Below are 15,793 nucleotides of genomic sequence, written 5' to 3'. Positions count from 1 at the left end.
CTTAGGTACTTAGAAAAAAAGGTTTGAAATTCTAAGCTTGAAATTCTTGCCCCATCGATTTTAAAGTTTGGGCCAAATCTTTAAATAAATAACAAAGTAGAAGTGGTCTGTAGAACATGCAGGAAAATTGATGGGTACAATACAGATTTAGAGACAATCTTCACAAAAGTTCATATTTCTTAGCAGTAAACCAGTTATTAATAAATCAATGATATTCCTAATTAGAAGAGTTTTCTGTAATGGAAATTGGCTCAGGGGATAAAGCATTATGAATATACTGAATAAAGCGACCCCTTTATTAGCAGCATTTCCAGTCTTCCAACTAGCTTGATTGCTTTCCCCTAGGAAGCAAACAAACTCCTTAAATTATTGGTGCCAGAGCACCTAACCTGCTATTGTCACCAGTACCTCACTGTTGTCTCTTGTGAGGCTCAATGGTATCCTCAGAGATCATTCAGGCAACCTCCTGCTACCAAGCCTATTTGTATTTCACCCAATGCTTAAAGGTCAGCTGCCAGGTCTTATCAGCTGGCACTCCTCTGCCTTTATCAGATATTGCCATGTTGACCTATCTTTGACCCAGGTGTCACTTCATTTCTTCTGCCTGTGGCCACATCTTAATTATCTATTTATATCATCATTCAAATAATATTAAATTTTCTTGGTGGAGTGGGTGAGAAGGCAGAAAAGCAATATATAATTGAGGGCAAAACCTGGGATTTTGAAGACTTGAACTCTAAGGCTATTGAGGGGAATCTGATTACAAATGTTTTGTTTTGCAGGCATAGTTTGAATGTGGACACCTGGAGTGGTCTCTCCTGCTTCTGTCCTCCAGCAGAACAGCAAGCTCATCACAGTTGGCTCTTGTGTTTGGGCAAAAATCTGTCTTGTTTATTTTTCAAGTGTTCCCATTTTTCAGGACCAACTGTATTTTATGTAAATATTTTGTCTTACACTTATTGGGAGAATCAGTATTTATTAAGTTATGCTGTTTCCCACAGATATACATATATAAAAAATAAAGATAGGCACTGTATGTACCCTATATGTCAATGTGAATAAGAAAGGAAAAAAAGACAAGACAGCCAATGTCTGAACGTAGCAAGATAGCCATTTAAGCACTTGTGAGAAAATGTCAGAGCCTCTAATCTGCCTACTCTCTGTAGGTATACTTGTCTTCATGATTCAAAATGCATTTTTACAGCCCGCTTCTCTGTTATTTTAGATAGCCTGCACAGTATTTGTCATGGAATAGCACTCGAAGGCAAAACAATTTTACTTCAGATTTTCACTGGCAATCAAATTCCACTAATGGATCTCATTAATTGGATCTCATGGCACAGTGACACTGCTAAGCTGAAAAACAGCAAAACAACCTCTAAGGAACAAGGAGGAAAGTCACTCACCAGTCTTTAAAGCAAATATTAGGTCATCAAACTCCTGTGATTCCTCATCAGCAACCAATGAGCTGGCACTAAATCCTCCAGAAGGGTGGAAAACATTGCCATTTTGTGGACTTTGCTTAAAGGCAGCAGTAGCCTGACCAGCAGGCTGTAATGATGCCCTCTCCCAGTCTGCAGGCACCTGCAAAGTTTAAAAAGACACAGAAATGCAGTAATAATCAAAACTACAATATAGAAATTGGAAACTATGACCAGAGCCAAAATCAACACCATGGATTTTGAAATCAGTTATTCTGTCACTTCTGTAAGAAACGGGTAGCCTTTTTTTAAAATAAACAATATATTTATATATATATATATATCAACTACATGTCATTTAACTTTGCTTTTATTATGCCTCTCTTCTCTCTTCCATTCCAGTTTATTCTAATTTTATTCTATTAAATTTTCCATATATTTTGCATAGCATGACTTTGAAAAATTAAAACTCACCTAAAGCCTATAGTAAATGGAAAGAGTTAACTTAATATATTGATATTTCCTGATCCACTTCAGAAAACTTTAACCAGCCTTTACAACAAACTGGAGACTTAAGTAGAAAAAGAGAAATTCTGTAGATGCAATTAACTAGGGAACTGTAAGCTCCAAGAATATCACCATAGTTAAAGATAACAATTTTTATGGTAAAAAACTTAAAAAATCCCCCCTCCCCAATGCCAACCTAAAATGACTATCAACTTATTGCTGTCTGTTACACTTCAGTACTGACACTTAAAATCTCTAGGTACATTTTCAATACACAAGGTAATGACAACGGAGCACTCTTACCTCTTCCATAGCACTAATGAGGTTCTGAGTGGACTTGCTGATCTCTCCACCTGCAGCTGGCAGGCCACTGCCATGTGTGAAAAAAGCTGACCCTGGTGTTGTATCCCCATTCATATCTACAGAATAACTTGCTTTCACGGGACAGCAAAGTTGGTTGTGCAGGATAAAATATACCACAAAGACATAAAGACCCTGAAACAGAGTGAGAAAAAGAACACCAGCATTTGAAATGCAAGGAGCTTAGGTCAGAGTTTGAACACAGTCATGGCAAGGTCCTATACACTGTAGCAGATGCTTTCCCTTACACTAGCAGTCTGTGATTCAAAGGTCTGTAGCCTATAGAAATTCTATGTAAAATAAGAGAAGATGTCACTGCCTATCAAAAATCTGGAAGCTAAAAGTTGATATCCTGAGGCCTCCAGCTAAACACACACACACACAAAACCACAAAACCAACCAAAAAGAGTCATCAAAACTGATTATTTGGTTGGACCCACACAGTTGCAAAGCACAGCCAAGATCCCAAGAACAACAAAACCATATTGAATTTCACAGTTGTTATAATAGTGAAAATGCGGTCAAGGGCCACCTTTACAATAGAATTTGGCTGCTCTCCCCTAGCCACAGTTATTTCCTTACTAACTTTCTGGCTTTTTTGCATTCTTGCCCAAATTTCAATCTTGTGCAAGCTGCACTGCTGCCATTACAGGTACCAAGTTGCAGCCATAAATTAGATTCTCTATGATATCCATGAATTCAGCACTCCCTTTCACTTGTGATCACTACAAAGGCTCTGTGATATACTTCTGCAGTTCTCCTTTAAAACTTGTCAATTTTGACCTTTAGACTTAGCCAAGAAAAGCATTATAACCATGTCTTTTGTTTGCAAAGAAATCTAGTTACTGAACTTCTGAATATGAAATCTGACTTTCTCAAATTCTTAAGTCACTTTGAGGAGAAATAATCCATTTCAACTGACAAATCAACCAGGTAAATAGTTACTAAAGAAGAGGTTAATCAAATAAGTACAGAAGAAGGCTTCGGGATTCTTCCTGATTGCTGCAATACAATTACATTTGCACTGTATTTTGTATTTCCTATTGTTCTCAAGACCCCTGAAACCAGTTGTACTAAACAGAAGAATTTATGGGAAAGGTACCCATTGGCATAAAACTAATAACTGCTATTATAAATAGAAAGAAATTTCATCTAATTATATTTGTGAATTCATCATGGAAGGAATTTTGAAAATATATGGAGGCTGCAGATACCCAAGAGTTATGTTCACTTCCATCCCTATAAAAAAGGCAACAGCACTTTATGATCTACAGTTTTATAATTTCTAATGCCAAAACAATATGACAAAAAAGCCTGGTCCAAAATGACACAGAAGTTGATCGGATTTCAATCTCATCTGGTCAAATACTGGAAATACCCTCTTACAATTTTTAAAAAGCCACATGTGCATTCTTTTCTTTAACAGCAAAAACAGCAAACAAAAGTGGAGAACCAACTCTTTTGAGAAAATATTTTCCCACTTTTCCAGATTATTTGTTTTTGTCATAAGGACCCAGGCAGTTAATCAACAGATTTCCCTGTGATACCTATAAGTAAATACATTCCAAAAATCTAAGGCAAACACATATTCCAGTTAAGAAACACTAAAGAGGAACCAAAATGTCCTTTCATTCTATAAACAAATCCAAGGACACTGATGTAGGTCAAGCATAATGGGACCAGAAAATGGATTTTTTAAAATTTGTTTAATGGATATGAAAAGTATAAAAGAACCCAGAAGGACAGATAAAAGTGACAACACTGAATTCAGAGCAGCTTCTGGCATTCTGGTCTCTAAGGACAAAGCCACAAAAGCTGCACACTTGTTTCAGGTGGTTTGATATTTTAAAAAAACACATTAGCTGATAATACTGCACAGCCCTGTCTTTCAGGGTCACTGGTATGTGATGATCATGATATGTCACTGTCCTGAGCAGCCCCACATGCGGGAACTCACTCTTCTAGAACAAATACACATGGAGAAAAGTGTCAGAATTATCTCCTTAACCCAGCCTGATCTAATTCTCTGTGTGTTTTGGACAGTGTTATTTCTAAGGAACTGTTGCTCTTCCAGAACCATGGATAAGCATGTCGGCACCTCAAGCGTCCTCACTGCTATTTCTTCCTGCTTCTGCTCTTTGCTGTCATCCAGAGACACAAAACCATGTTCTGGGCAGCAGAAGCCAGCATCCCTGAGATACATTGCCTCCTGTGGAACTCCTGCTGCAGCCCTCCTTTTCTAGAGGCTGAGAATGAACTTCGGTATGAGCAGCTCAAAGAACTCCCATGTATTGATGCAGGTGATGAAGCAGCTTCCCTGGCCCTCCTATAACAAGTGCATGGAGTCAGGGGGGTTATCTGACTGTGTGGGATAGGAGGAATCAGAGGCTGAGTTAGCTAACAGAAAAAAAAACCAAAACAACTTGTTTTACTTCCCCAACTCTTGTGAAACATTAGGGCAATGCCTTACAAACTGAAGTTTAAACCTAGCAAACCCCAATACTCCTAAGCACTATACATTTACACAGATACTGTGTTGCTGGCTAGATTTCTTGTTTAGGTACACAAACAATGAAACTTTCTTTGGCCTATATTCCTATTCAAATCTTGACACTCAAGAAGATACACTTTGTAGTAGTGATTTCCTATGTGGTTTTGTTTGAAGTATCAAAAGACATTTGTGGTCTTATTTTCACTACCCTGTGTCTTTATTAGAAGCTGCTGCTGTTGAATTTTGAGAAATCAAAATAAGGCAAATGGCCCTGCCCAAACCACACCGAGGTCTAAGAGTAAAACAGATGAAGATACCATGGATCAAGTCATGGGAACAGATTGCCCAGGGAAGCTGTGGCTGCCTCATCCCTGGCAGTGCTCAAGGCCAGGTTGGATGGGGCTTGGAGCAACCTGATCTAGTGGAAGTTGTCCCTGCCTGTGCAGGGTTTTGGAACTGGGTGAGCTTCAAGACCCCTTCCAACCAAAACCGGTCTGTGATTCTATGATTCTATTATATGATCTGTGCTTATTTTAGCACCAGCAACTACCAGGCTATTTATTCTGAAGGAGTACAGGCAAGATGCAAATGCTTGAATTGTGTCAGTGCAACCACAGCTTTCACAGTCTCAGTGTTTTTTTCAAAAGAACTAGTTTGAGAATTGACTTGATCTTCATCACACTTTTGACACCCATTATGTTCTTTGTTCTTTTTCACTGCAAATTTTAATACTTTAAAAATCACCTTAAAGTACTATAAAAATAAGGCTGTTGACCTTGTAATATATATTTCACTGTGTTTATCATATAAACAACTTAGGCCAGGTTGGCACCAGTTTGCTTTTTTGGAAACACACAGACACTGTCTTTGCCAGATGGACCAAGCATGAAATGCAGAGAATAGTAGAATTGTCAAGTTCTGTTGACACATCTACCAGTCTTGCAGGACGTTCAGAGAAGAAACATACTCCAAAAGGATCAAAAGAAGATAGGTCTGGGTGTGGACATTAGTTAACACCAGCAATGACATCTCTGTGGTAATGACAAAAATGTGGTAAATACAGTTTGTATTCTTAAGAAGTTTCCATTAAAAAAAAAGCAACAAAACAACTAAACTCCAGAAACCCAAACCCCAAACCTTCAGCCTAGTACCAATATCCTCTGCTGTTGTATACAGATTCAGAGCCATCTTCATCAGCACATAAGCATGTATGAGGAAGCCAAAAGAAACTATTGATCTCAGAGTGAAACAACTGCTAACTTCAGAGCCTGACCTGGGTTTTATGGAAGAAGATTGAACAACTAAGCTGAAGAACTATGACTCTAGAGGATGTAACTGTTATATTACCTAACTTCTGTAAAGTAGGCCCACATAGCTACTTAGAAAACAAGGTTGACCCTGTGCCATTTATGGTTACATGATGATAGTGTTAATACAGTGTCACAGTAAAAGATAAGAGGAAAAAGTGTTACTAACACATTTCTCGTACAGGAAGATGAAAACTACTTCAAGCAGACAATCAGGCTGTCCCAAAGGAGAGAGCACAGACAGGCAACTTACAGTTCTTCTGATGTGGTGGCTATCTGAAAAATGTTTACAAGATATTGTCAGTAAAGACTACTGTTATTTTACCAATATATATTGATGGAAGACAACTAAACTTTTGTTATTTCACCTCAGCAAGCTGGCCTATACATCTGATCTTTTGCAGAGTTATGTCAGGGGAAAAAATACCCAGAAAAAACCCAGCTTCAACTGTCTGAAGGAAAACTTACATGCAAAAGAGTCCACTGTGACCTTTTCAGCCACTGAGGTGGGAACAGCCTCAATGCTGGTGTAAATTATACAGATACATCAGCAATCCTCTTTCAGATTTTTGATGGATACTTGACCAACATGGCTAATTGACTTTAACTGGTCCCATGGATAAGGGGGGAGTGGTCAGTAACAACTGCTGTGAGTTTTGCAAGTCTTTCAGCAAGGTTTCCCACAGCATGTGGATACCCAAGCTAGAACTTTGTTGTCTAGATGGGTAGCACATCAGATGGGTAAGAAATTGAACAAGTTAAGGGGAGGGCCACCAAGATGGTCAGGGGCTCAAGCACATACCCCGTTAGGAGAGGCTGAGGGAATTGTGCTCTTCAGCATCGAATCACATAATCATGGCATGGTTTGGGCTGGCAGGACCTTAAAGCTCATCCAGTTCCAATCCCCTGCCATGGGCAGGGAAACTTTCCACTAGACCAGGTTGCTCCAAGCCCCGTCCAGCCTGGCCTTGAGCACTGCCAGGGATGGGGAAGCCGCAGCTTCTCTGGGCAACCTACGTCAGGGACTCACCAGTCTCACTGGGAAGAGCTTCTGCCTAAGAGCTCATCTCAATCTCCCCTGTTAGGTTAAAGTCATGCCCCCTTGTCCTGAACCTACTTGCTCTTTTAACAGGATACTTAACATGAGGGTAATTAAGCACTGGAACAGTTTGCCCAAAGAGGCTGTGGAAAGTCCTCTATTGCAAAAGAAGGGATTTTTTTTTCTGGTACATTTTATAATCTGTGGAAGGGTTTTGTGCATGCATTGGTGTGAAGAAAATTCTCATACACAACTGCTTGATTTATTTATTCTGGGGTGTGACAGTTGCAGGAAGCTACTAAATTAAGGACAGACTTTCACAGCTGTCAATGAAATACATTTTACACTTCATAAGATCACATGCAGACCAGGAGGATTGATCCATAGAAAGTCTTCATTGCACATTTGATGTTCATAGTCTCTCTGCCTCTTTATATTCTAATTCTGCGTGTTCCAACTCACTGTGCTGGCGCTACAGTATGTCTAAATTTGGAAATATAGGTAACTGCTAATAATAGTGAGAGCGGATACAACAGACTCTAGGCCATCATCAAACCTCTTTATTGTCTCCCTTTTACACACTGAGAAAAAAACCCAAGATGCCTACTGTATCCCACAATTTTAAATTGGTTTTGTAAGAGGAAGGATTTTAATTGCTCTAACAGACACAAACACACCAAGTAATTTGATTTAAAATAAATAAAAAACCCCAAAAATATTGTCAACCATGCCTAAGATACTGTACTGAATTTGCAGAACTATATTTTCAAGGAGAAGTGGATTCAGACAGCATCATCTATTTTAAAGCAACGATATTTTTATTTATAAAATTAAAGTATTTTAGCAGGGCTTCTGGTGAAGAAAAGTAATTTAAACACTCAATTTGAATAGATCCTCCTACTACTTCAGGGTTCCAACATTAAGTAAAATTCAGTGTACTTGACAGAGGCACTCTTTGAGTCCCAATTTTTACTTGATAGCTATCATCATGTGATCATGTCACCAAGTTACTTTTTCAAAGAACAGCATTTTAAGTGAGATCAAGGCTTGTGAAGAAAGATGCTATCTTGTGTTACACCAAAAAAAGACCTCTGTGTCCAGGACTGGACCATTCTGACCTTGAGATGACCATGGTTACAACATCACTATTACTTCTAAAGTTATATGCAAACAGCTGCCTCAACCAAAAGGGTCATCTTCATTCAGATCAGCTTGTGAGACTAGCTGTCTGTAGCCACTGTAGTAGAATCTCTGCTTGCTGTTTAATGCTTCAGTTAGTTTCTCTCTATATTTTTTAATCTTATCAGCGTGAGATTTATTCTTATTCTCTGTCTGGACCATACTAATTTATTGTTGGCAGCACATCCTAGAAAGTCCTTTGGTTGTCAATTTAATGATTAGGTTGTCAAAGGCCACGGGATGCTCCTACTCCTGGTGGCGTATGCCTTAATGCCATAGCTGACTTCCTGTGAACTTCCCTGGGGATTTCACTAATTTACTGGAAGTTCTTATGCTGCAGACTTCTCTTTCCTCACGTAATTTTCCATCACAGGCCAGTTAAAGCCTGCTGTGGATTTACAACAATTTGCATAACAAGTGTCTACTGCTTTGGGGAAAATTACCAGTCTGATTAATCCAGATAATTTGCATGTTTCACCATGTTCAAGACGCTAGTATCTACATAGCCAGAAGTGAGTCACAATGTTAAAGGAATCATATTCGGGAAATTATAATAAGGGCCTTTGTACAATGCATGATACTGTCATCTTCCCTAATCATTTTTGGAAGAAAATTAGCCATGGAACCAAATATTCACACACATAATGGCATTGATAATTTTAACCAAGTGACATGCATAAAACATCTAATTTTTCCTTCTGCAAGTTTCCTATTTTCAGAGCTAATTATGATAAATTTGTTTATGTCTAGATACCAAAAAGCAGACTTTAATGTACATTTTATTTTTCTGTATCTCCTTCAACCATATTTTCCTTTGAGAACAGCTTGAAGATCTTTTATTGGTGTCATCATGGCAGAAGTATCATCTCAGTCACATGATACTACACCCTAAGCCATCACTTAACATCTCCCACTCATAGCACTCCAGAAATATTAACCTTTGAAATATAAATCAGATCCTTCTGTTTAAATCTAACTTTTTCTTAGCATTCAGTGACTGTTGTAAAAGCCATGTCCTTAGCAGTGCAATCTTGCAAACTGGTGATTACATTTGATAATTTGACCTTGGACCTGCTGTGTATCATCAAGGGTTTGACTGTTTATTTGCCATTGGGTACCAGTTTTGATGAAGCTATTATAATTCTTATCAATCATATAATTTCTCTTATCACATATCATTTATCACAGTGAATTGGGAACATTCACTGCTTATCCACACTTTGTTTCCTGGATATTTACTCTCCATTTTGCTCTTCAGGAAAAGATTTGTACCAGTTACAGCTTAAGTTATAAAAATTCACAGTAAAAGCAAAAGATAGCAATAGATGTAACTGAGGACTGCAAAACTCATGCCACCTTGGTAGGCAGTATCATAGTACTACTTGTTGAACCAACCAATTGCCATTACATACACATACACATACACAAACATACACATGCATGCACAGAAGCCACCATAAAATATGAAGAAAAATAATAGCTCATATATCTATCATTAAATTAAGAATGTATTTAAAAGTTTGCACCATAGTTATTTCAAGTGCTTTCTTTTTTTGTAAAGTTATCATTCCACAGATAAACATGTTATGGATATATTCTGTAATAATGCTAAAAAATACGTGCTTTCAGCATTATGAATACATTTTACTAATACTAGCATAACACCTGAAACTTAGTCTAAAATGCCAAGTTTCTCTTTATGCAGAGCCAGCTGTACCAAGACCATGCTGAATCTTGCAGTTTCTACCCAAAGTCAAAGCCATAAATTCCTTTCAGGCAAACCGCTTTCAGCTCAAATTTAGTCAAAACTTGGCTCAAGCTTACCTGAAAGATTCACAGATTTTGGCAAATCTTTAACAAGCAGATTTTCTGGGATAGTCAGAATTCACTATAAATATTTTGTACAGCTCTCAGCACACTTGCAGCTACTCCCACACAACATCCATTTTTTCCTCCAATTTCAACCCTGCAAGTGGTGGAAAAGGTTTTGGAGTGGTTTTTTTTGTTGTTGTTTGTTCTAAGAGGACAAATTCAAATTTTGAAAGAGGTGTTCAGCTTGAAGATACACTGAAAATACAGACAAACTTTCCAGATGTGAACACTGGGCTAGAATAAAATTCTGTTACTTCCTTCAAATGTAGTCATCCATGGAATATCAAGAAAGCCCTATTTTTTGTATTTCAGCTTAGCTGAGGAAGAAACAAACATTGAGTCAGAGACCAAAGGTATAAACAGCGGGACAGGTGTGATGTATGGAGGATAAACATGGGAGAGCCAACATGCAGAAGCAGCTCGCAATTCACCTCCACATTTCTGGCTAAAATCCCTCATTACAGAGCCCTGAAAGATTCAGCAAATCACAGCAATCACGCATGGTTGCAGGAGGCTGAGAACACCTAGGAGCAGACAAAGCAGACTAGCATCCCACTGTTCCCATCCTGCCTCATTTCTGAGCCCATGGCTTTTTTTTCCCTCTGCCTTTTTTTCTTTCCTGCACAGGCAATGGAAACTGGGGACAGCACCCCTTGAGGTTCTCTTTGATTAGATTCTTCTGGTAATTTGTCCTGTGTGGAGGACCACTCTTTAACAGCAAACTGCCAGATCCAATGAAAAAATTGACTATTTGCCCACAGATGAACCTTACAATAAAAAAAGAAAAAAAAGAAAGACCAAAAGCTATCAGGGTGTTCTTTAATGTGTTTTTCAACTGCATTGACTATAAAGACCTAGAAATATCATGGGTCATGAACTTGCATGAACAGCTTACCAAATTTTGCGAACATTTACTCACATACTTTCTTTCCAAGGTAAACATTTATAACCCTACATTTCTGCTCACACCTTATAAGCCTAGTACTGTTTTAATTTCTTTCTCCAATAGACAACAAATAGGGGATGATAAAGCCTTTGTTACCTCTGCCTCTAGGTCAAGAGGTCCCTGACTAACAGTGTTAGAGCAGTTAATTCTCCAGTTATATCTGAAAGCTAGCATAGGAAAGCAATACTTCAGAGGGAAGTTATCAATTGAAGAAATTATACACAGGGTCCATAGAAACTGGCATCAATTAATACAGGTCAATCTTGTCCATATAAAGATCAAAGAGAGGGCTATTCCTGCAGCATGTTAAAGCGTTCTTTTTATCATTATTTTTTATTAAAGCAGTAACTTCCGCCTATGTATATCAATGACAAATATGCAGAGTTTAAAGAAACACGGAACTGAAAGTCGGTATTGACAGACAGGAAGAAGTCAAAATAGAGAAGTGAACTTTGTTTTCATTGCTGAACTTGCTATTACAGAAAATTCTCAAATTGAAGAGTTAAGTAAAGGCTAGAAATTACTACTATAACCACTTTTTTTCCCTTTAATTGATTCTTTCATAGTAATAATCTTTCTTATGCTTACTGTTATGTCTTTTTTTTTCCTACTCTGTGATATCTGACTGAGAAATTTGGTACACCACTTATTTAGCAGCATTTTGCTGCAGTGCCATAGAACAGTACAGCTGTAACTGACTGGTGCAACTCCAGAAGCCATACTTTCTGCTTGGGTATTTTAGGTCAGAATAAGATGTCTGTATACTCCAGAACCCTCTTACTACAGGGAATAGCTTTTGGGGATGTTGCTATCAGTTAGAGACACAAGACATGCAGTTCTGTAAAGAACCAAACAAAGTCTCACCATTTTCAACCTCCCCTGAGTTAAAACTGACCCCAGCAGGTACCTTATAAAGAATTTTTATAATTTTTATGTCCAGAATAATAGATTAGGTTAGGCTGCAGTGCATGGTACTGAAAGAATTTTTGCCAGAGAGCTCTGATTGTCTCAGAAGTAACAGTCTTGTTTAGCAGGCTTTGTGATTAAATGATAATCACAGGAACCTCTAAGCAGTTTATGCTCCCTACTTGCCTTAATGAAAATTACTGTAGATACTTACTGCCTTTCTACAGCTTTAGAGACAGCAGAAGGCAAGCCTTATTTATAAAGCAGGAAGTTAACACTTTTTTGGTTAGGGATGCTCCTCAAAGAAAGGGAAACGTGGGCAAAAAGGAGGACAAGGACTAGATGTCCTTCCATATCTGACAAGTAGGTGAACAAGAGTAGATGGAGGTATAATAATGTATTTGTCTCTGTCATTGAAATCATTCACTTTCTTGATTAAGATGCCAAGCTAATTTGTTCCCTCAATCCTTGCCTCCAATCTGTGCAAAAAGGGAAAGCTGTGGTTAAATAAATAGTACCTCTAGAGTTAATGAGATCTCTTTTCATAGGGAGCGTTACTCAAAGTAAAAATAAAAACAAATATTACATATGGACATGATGTCAGCCCTGTATTACAAACTTTTGATTATTTATTTTTTTCCCCAGCAATGGTAGCTCTAAAGCTCTCTAGAATTTGCATTTCTGGGTTACAATTCTCTGGTTTTTAATAGAAAAAATAATGGCACAAAAATTTGCATCGGTCTTTCTAAACAGACTGAGGCAGAAATGCCACCGCTAAACTGGGGGAGTGGGGGTGGAACAAGAAGGGAAAAAAAAATTACCAAGAGTGAAAAAAAATAAAATAAAAAAAAAATTACAGGGGACATTTACACAAAATAGAAAGGGCATTAAATGATCCTTGAGGCAATTCCATTGTCTGACTCTAAACAGGGACTCTGTACTTCTGAGACAAGAACACCACCTGGGAGAATAATGCCTTTGTAGTATTTAGATATTTTCCTATGATTCTGCTTATATTCTGCCTAAACTGAACGTCAAAGCATACTAATGTAATACCAAAGGATATATGTCCACACATATGTATTTCAAAACTAAGCAACTGGAACATTGGATTTTCATGCATTGGCATATTTACTGAATTTTTCAGGAATGCAGCTCTACCCTTTTTCAGCAACAGATAGGGTAAGTCATGAAACATGTGTCAAATTGTTGGTTCTTCTTGTACTTGGAAAATGAGAAGTTACTTTCCCTCTTGGAAGTTCTCTAATGGATGAATGCCAGAAGTGACCTCAGATATGTTTGCAGCACTAAACAGAAGGATTTGAATATGACCTGCTCTGTGAACCATTCCTGATATCTGGGGAGTATTTCTTAAGAGGAAAAAATGATAGGAACTGATGAAGGATGGACTTTCACATAATTTCCAAATCAATAAGCATCTCAGCTGTGGTTCTGGGTTTTATTTTAGCTTAGTTTCCCCTACTACTTAGCATGGAGTATATGTCCTTTTGAGGTCTCCCTCTTTGTGTGAGGGCTGCAGATCACCCTCTGTTCTTTTCCAGCTCCCTTGTATGGTAATAACTGCTGGCTCTGCAGTATCATGTTTTCTCATTGCAAAACCACTGAAAGTGGTTGACAGAGCTGTCTATGCTGCATGGCGAAGCACTATGTAAAGCAAACATGGACAGCTGCCAACTCCAGAGCTGTGCAGTGGGTCAAGAAGAGATGGGCTGGAAGAATACCTTCACTGTTTTAGACTCTTTTCACCTTACTACTTTTTGACTTTTTTTCCTTTGCACTTTCCTGTCCCCAGTGCAGCAGAGCAGCTACCAATTCTGCCATTATCCCTGCATCAGTCAGTCCTGGGAGAAAGAGCCTGGTGTTCCCTGTCTGCACAACCACAGGAAGCATTGATTCTCACTGCAGAGCATATGGAGGGCAGCTCTACCAACCTGGAGATATTTACAGGTCAGACCAGATTGGGAGCACTGACCTAATTAGGCTCCCACCTCCAGACTGTGCATGTTCAGGTGGCTGTAACAGTATTTTGGCTCCTTGCAGAAGTTAGCAGAAAAGATGGGCTGATAAATGAGTAATGAAAAGCCTGATAAGAGGTAAAAGCAATATCCTGAGGGTACAAGCAGGAAATTCTGTAGCAAGACAGGGAAACTTTGCCAGGAAGGTGGATTTTGAAGCAATTTTATTTTAAGCAGGTCAAACATAAAGCCTATAAAACCCAGTTCTACAGGCAAGTATTGGAAGTCTCATAGCCTGGTGTGGCAGTGCCGTGTCACATAACTAGTAATTATAATAATAAATATCATTTAATGAACATATAAGTCCATAGGATAATGCTTATGGTCCCATTCCAGCAAGGACAGTGGAAATGGTAACAAACTGAGCATGCTTCTGTTTTCTTTGCTGGTACATCACACATAGTGTCCGTCCACCACCTCCACCAAGATAGTGGTTCTTGCACCCTGTTGGCTCAGAAAAGTTCAATGTACTACAATGACACACCTAAAACTTGCCAAGCCAGTTTCTCCAAGTGCTGTCAGTGGAAAACCGTAGCTTCCTGTCTCCACATACCCACCTTCTGCCTCACTGTCACTCCATTCTTTCCTTTAGGAGTCTTTCAAAGCTACAGACAGCCTGTGAGGGCTTTGTTAAGGTGATTTCTGTGTTATCTAAGACATAACAAATATTTTCTGGGTAACAGAGATACATATTGATTTGTGTCTGCCCCTAACTATCTGTAATTATATAACTATATACCTATAAATGTAATTTAATATAAACTAAGCACAGAATTTAATAAAGTAAGCACAGTCAGCAAGTAAGGCAAATTTTCCAGTGTAGATGAACTTCTGTCTTGGGCTTTAGATAACTGCTGCACATGGACCTACCTCTGAGTTCACATATAAAGCTACTCAAAGCACGTGCATTCAATTACTTGTAACTGCACTCACAGTCTTAAGTTAAGCTAGGATTACTAGATGTAAGACTAGATGTCAAACTAAATGTAAAATAACCTTACTAGATGTACAATTTTGTGGCAAAGATAATAAGGGGTTTTTATTCCATTAAAAAGTGTAAAGATAAAACAAATATGATACCTTCCAATATAAATTAAGGTATCAAAATGCATTTTCTTTGAGTCATTATTTAGCTCTATGTCATCTTCATTGCAGAAATTGAATGAATGAAGGCTAAGCTGAATTTTTTACTTTGAAAGGAATATAGCAGGAAAATAATAAAAGTACCAGTAGTAGCAATCTCCCCAAACTTCACAAATACAACAGAAAAAGAATTATAGATTATTATTTCATCTATTAGTATCACACATACGTCACTAGAACTTGCAAACAAAATGCTACTATAAAATCCAGGATAAGCATAAAAGGAAGACAAGTTGCTAGTAAAAAATCACCAAACCATAAAATGGCTGGTAATACATTGGCCTGTAAATGAATGTCACTCATGCATGGCATTTTTATGCTTACCAAACGGACTCTTAGCAAGTGTAATCATTAATTACTATTAATTCTGAGAAAATTGGCAGAATCTGTTCCAAGATTCTATTTATGCATAGTTTCTAAAGGGTCAAAAAATCATTAATGTACAGCATGGATGTGACTATTGATTATTATATTTTGCAGGTGTTAGCAAATGCAGTATTTGTAGTATGGCTGTTGTCATAATTATAGTCCAACCTGCTGGACATTAACAGACTTTGTGCAACAGAGCACTTACTGGTATTTAGTA

General features: G+C 38.1%; 1 protein-coding gene across 1 annotated transcript in view; it reads right to left on the bottom strand.

Annotated features, from left to right (window-relative positions):
• ADGRV1 (adhesion G protein-coupled receptor V1) overlaps positions 1–15,793 on the bottom strand; it is a 264,845-nt gene that overhangs the window by 7,494 nt on the left and 241,558 nt on the right. The window contains exons 87-88 of the mRNA XM_031046194.2: positions 2,232–2,423; positions 1,407–1,584 (exon numbers count right to left, since the gene is read on the bottom strand). Coding sequence (XP_030902054.2) covers positions 1,407–1,584; positions 2,232–2,423 — 370 coding nt within the window. The remainder of the gene's footprint in view (positions 1–1,406; positions 1,585–2,231; positions 2,424–15,793) is intronic.

Source organism: Melopsittacus undulatus, chromosome Z, assembly GCF_012275295.1.
Source record: "Melopsittacus undulatus isolate bMelUnd1 chromosome Z, bMelUnd1.mat.Z, whole genome shotgun sequence".
Classification (NCBI taxonomy): domain Eukaryota; kingdom Metazoa; phylum Chordata; class Aves; order Psittaciformes; family Psittaculidae; genus Melopsittacus; species Melopsittacus undulatus.
The sequence above is the reverse complement of the archived record's forward strand: the minus strand, read 5'-3'. Positions and strand labels throughout refer to the sequence as shown.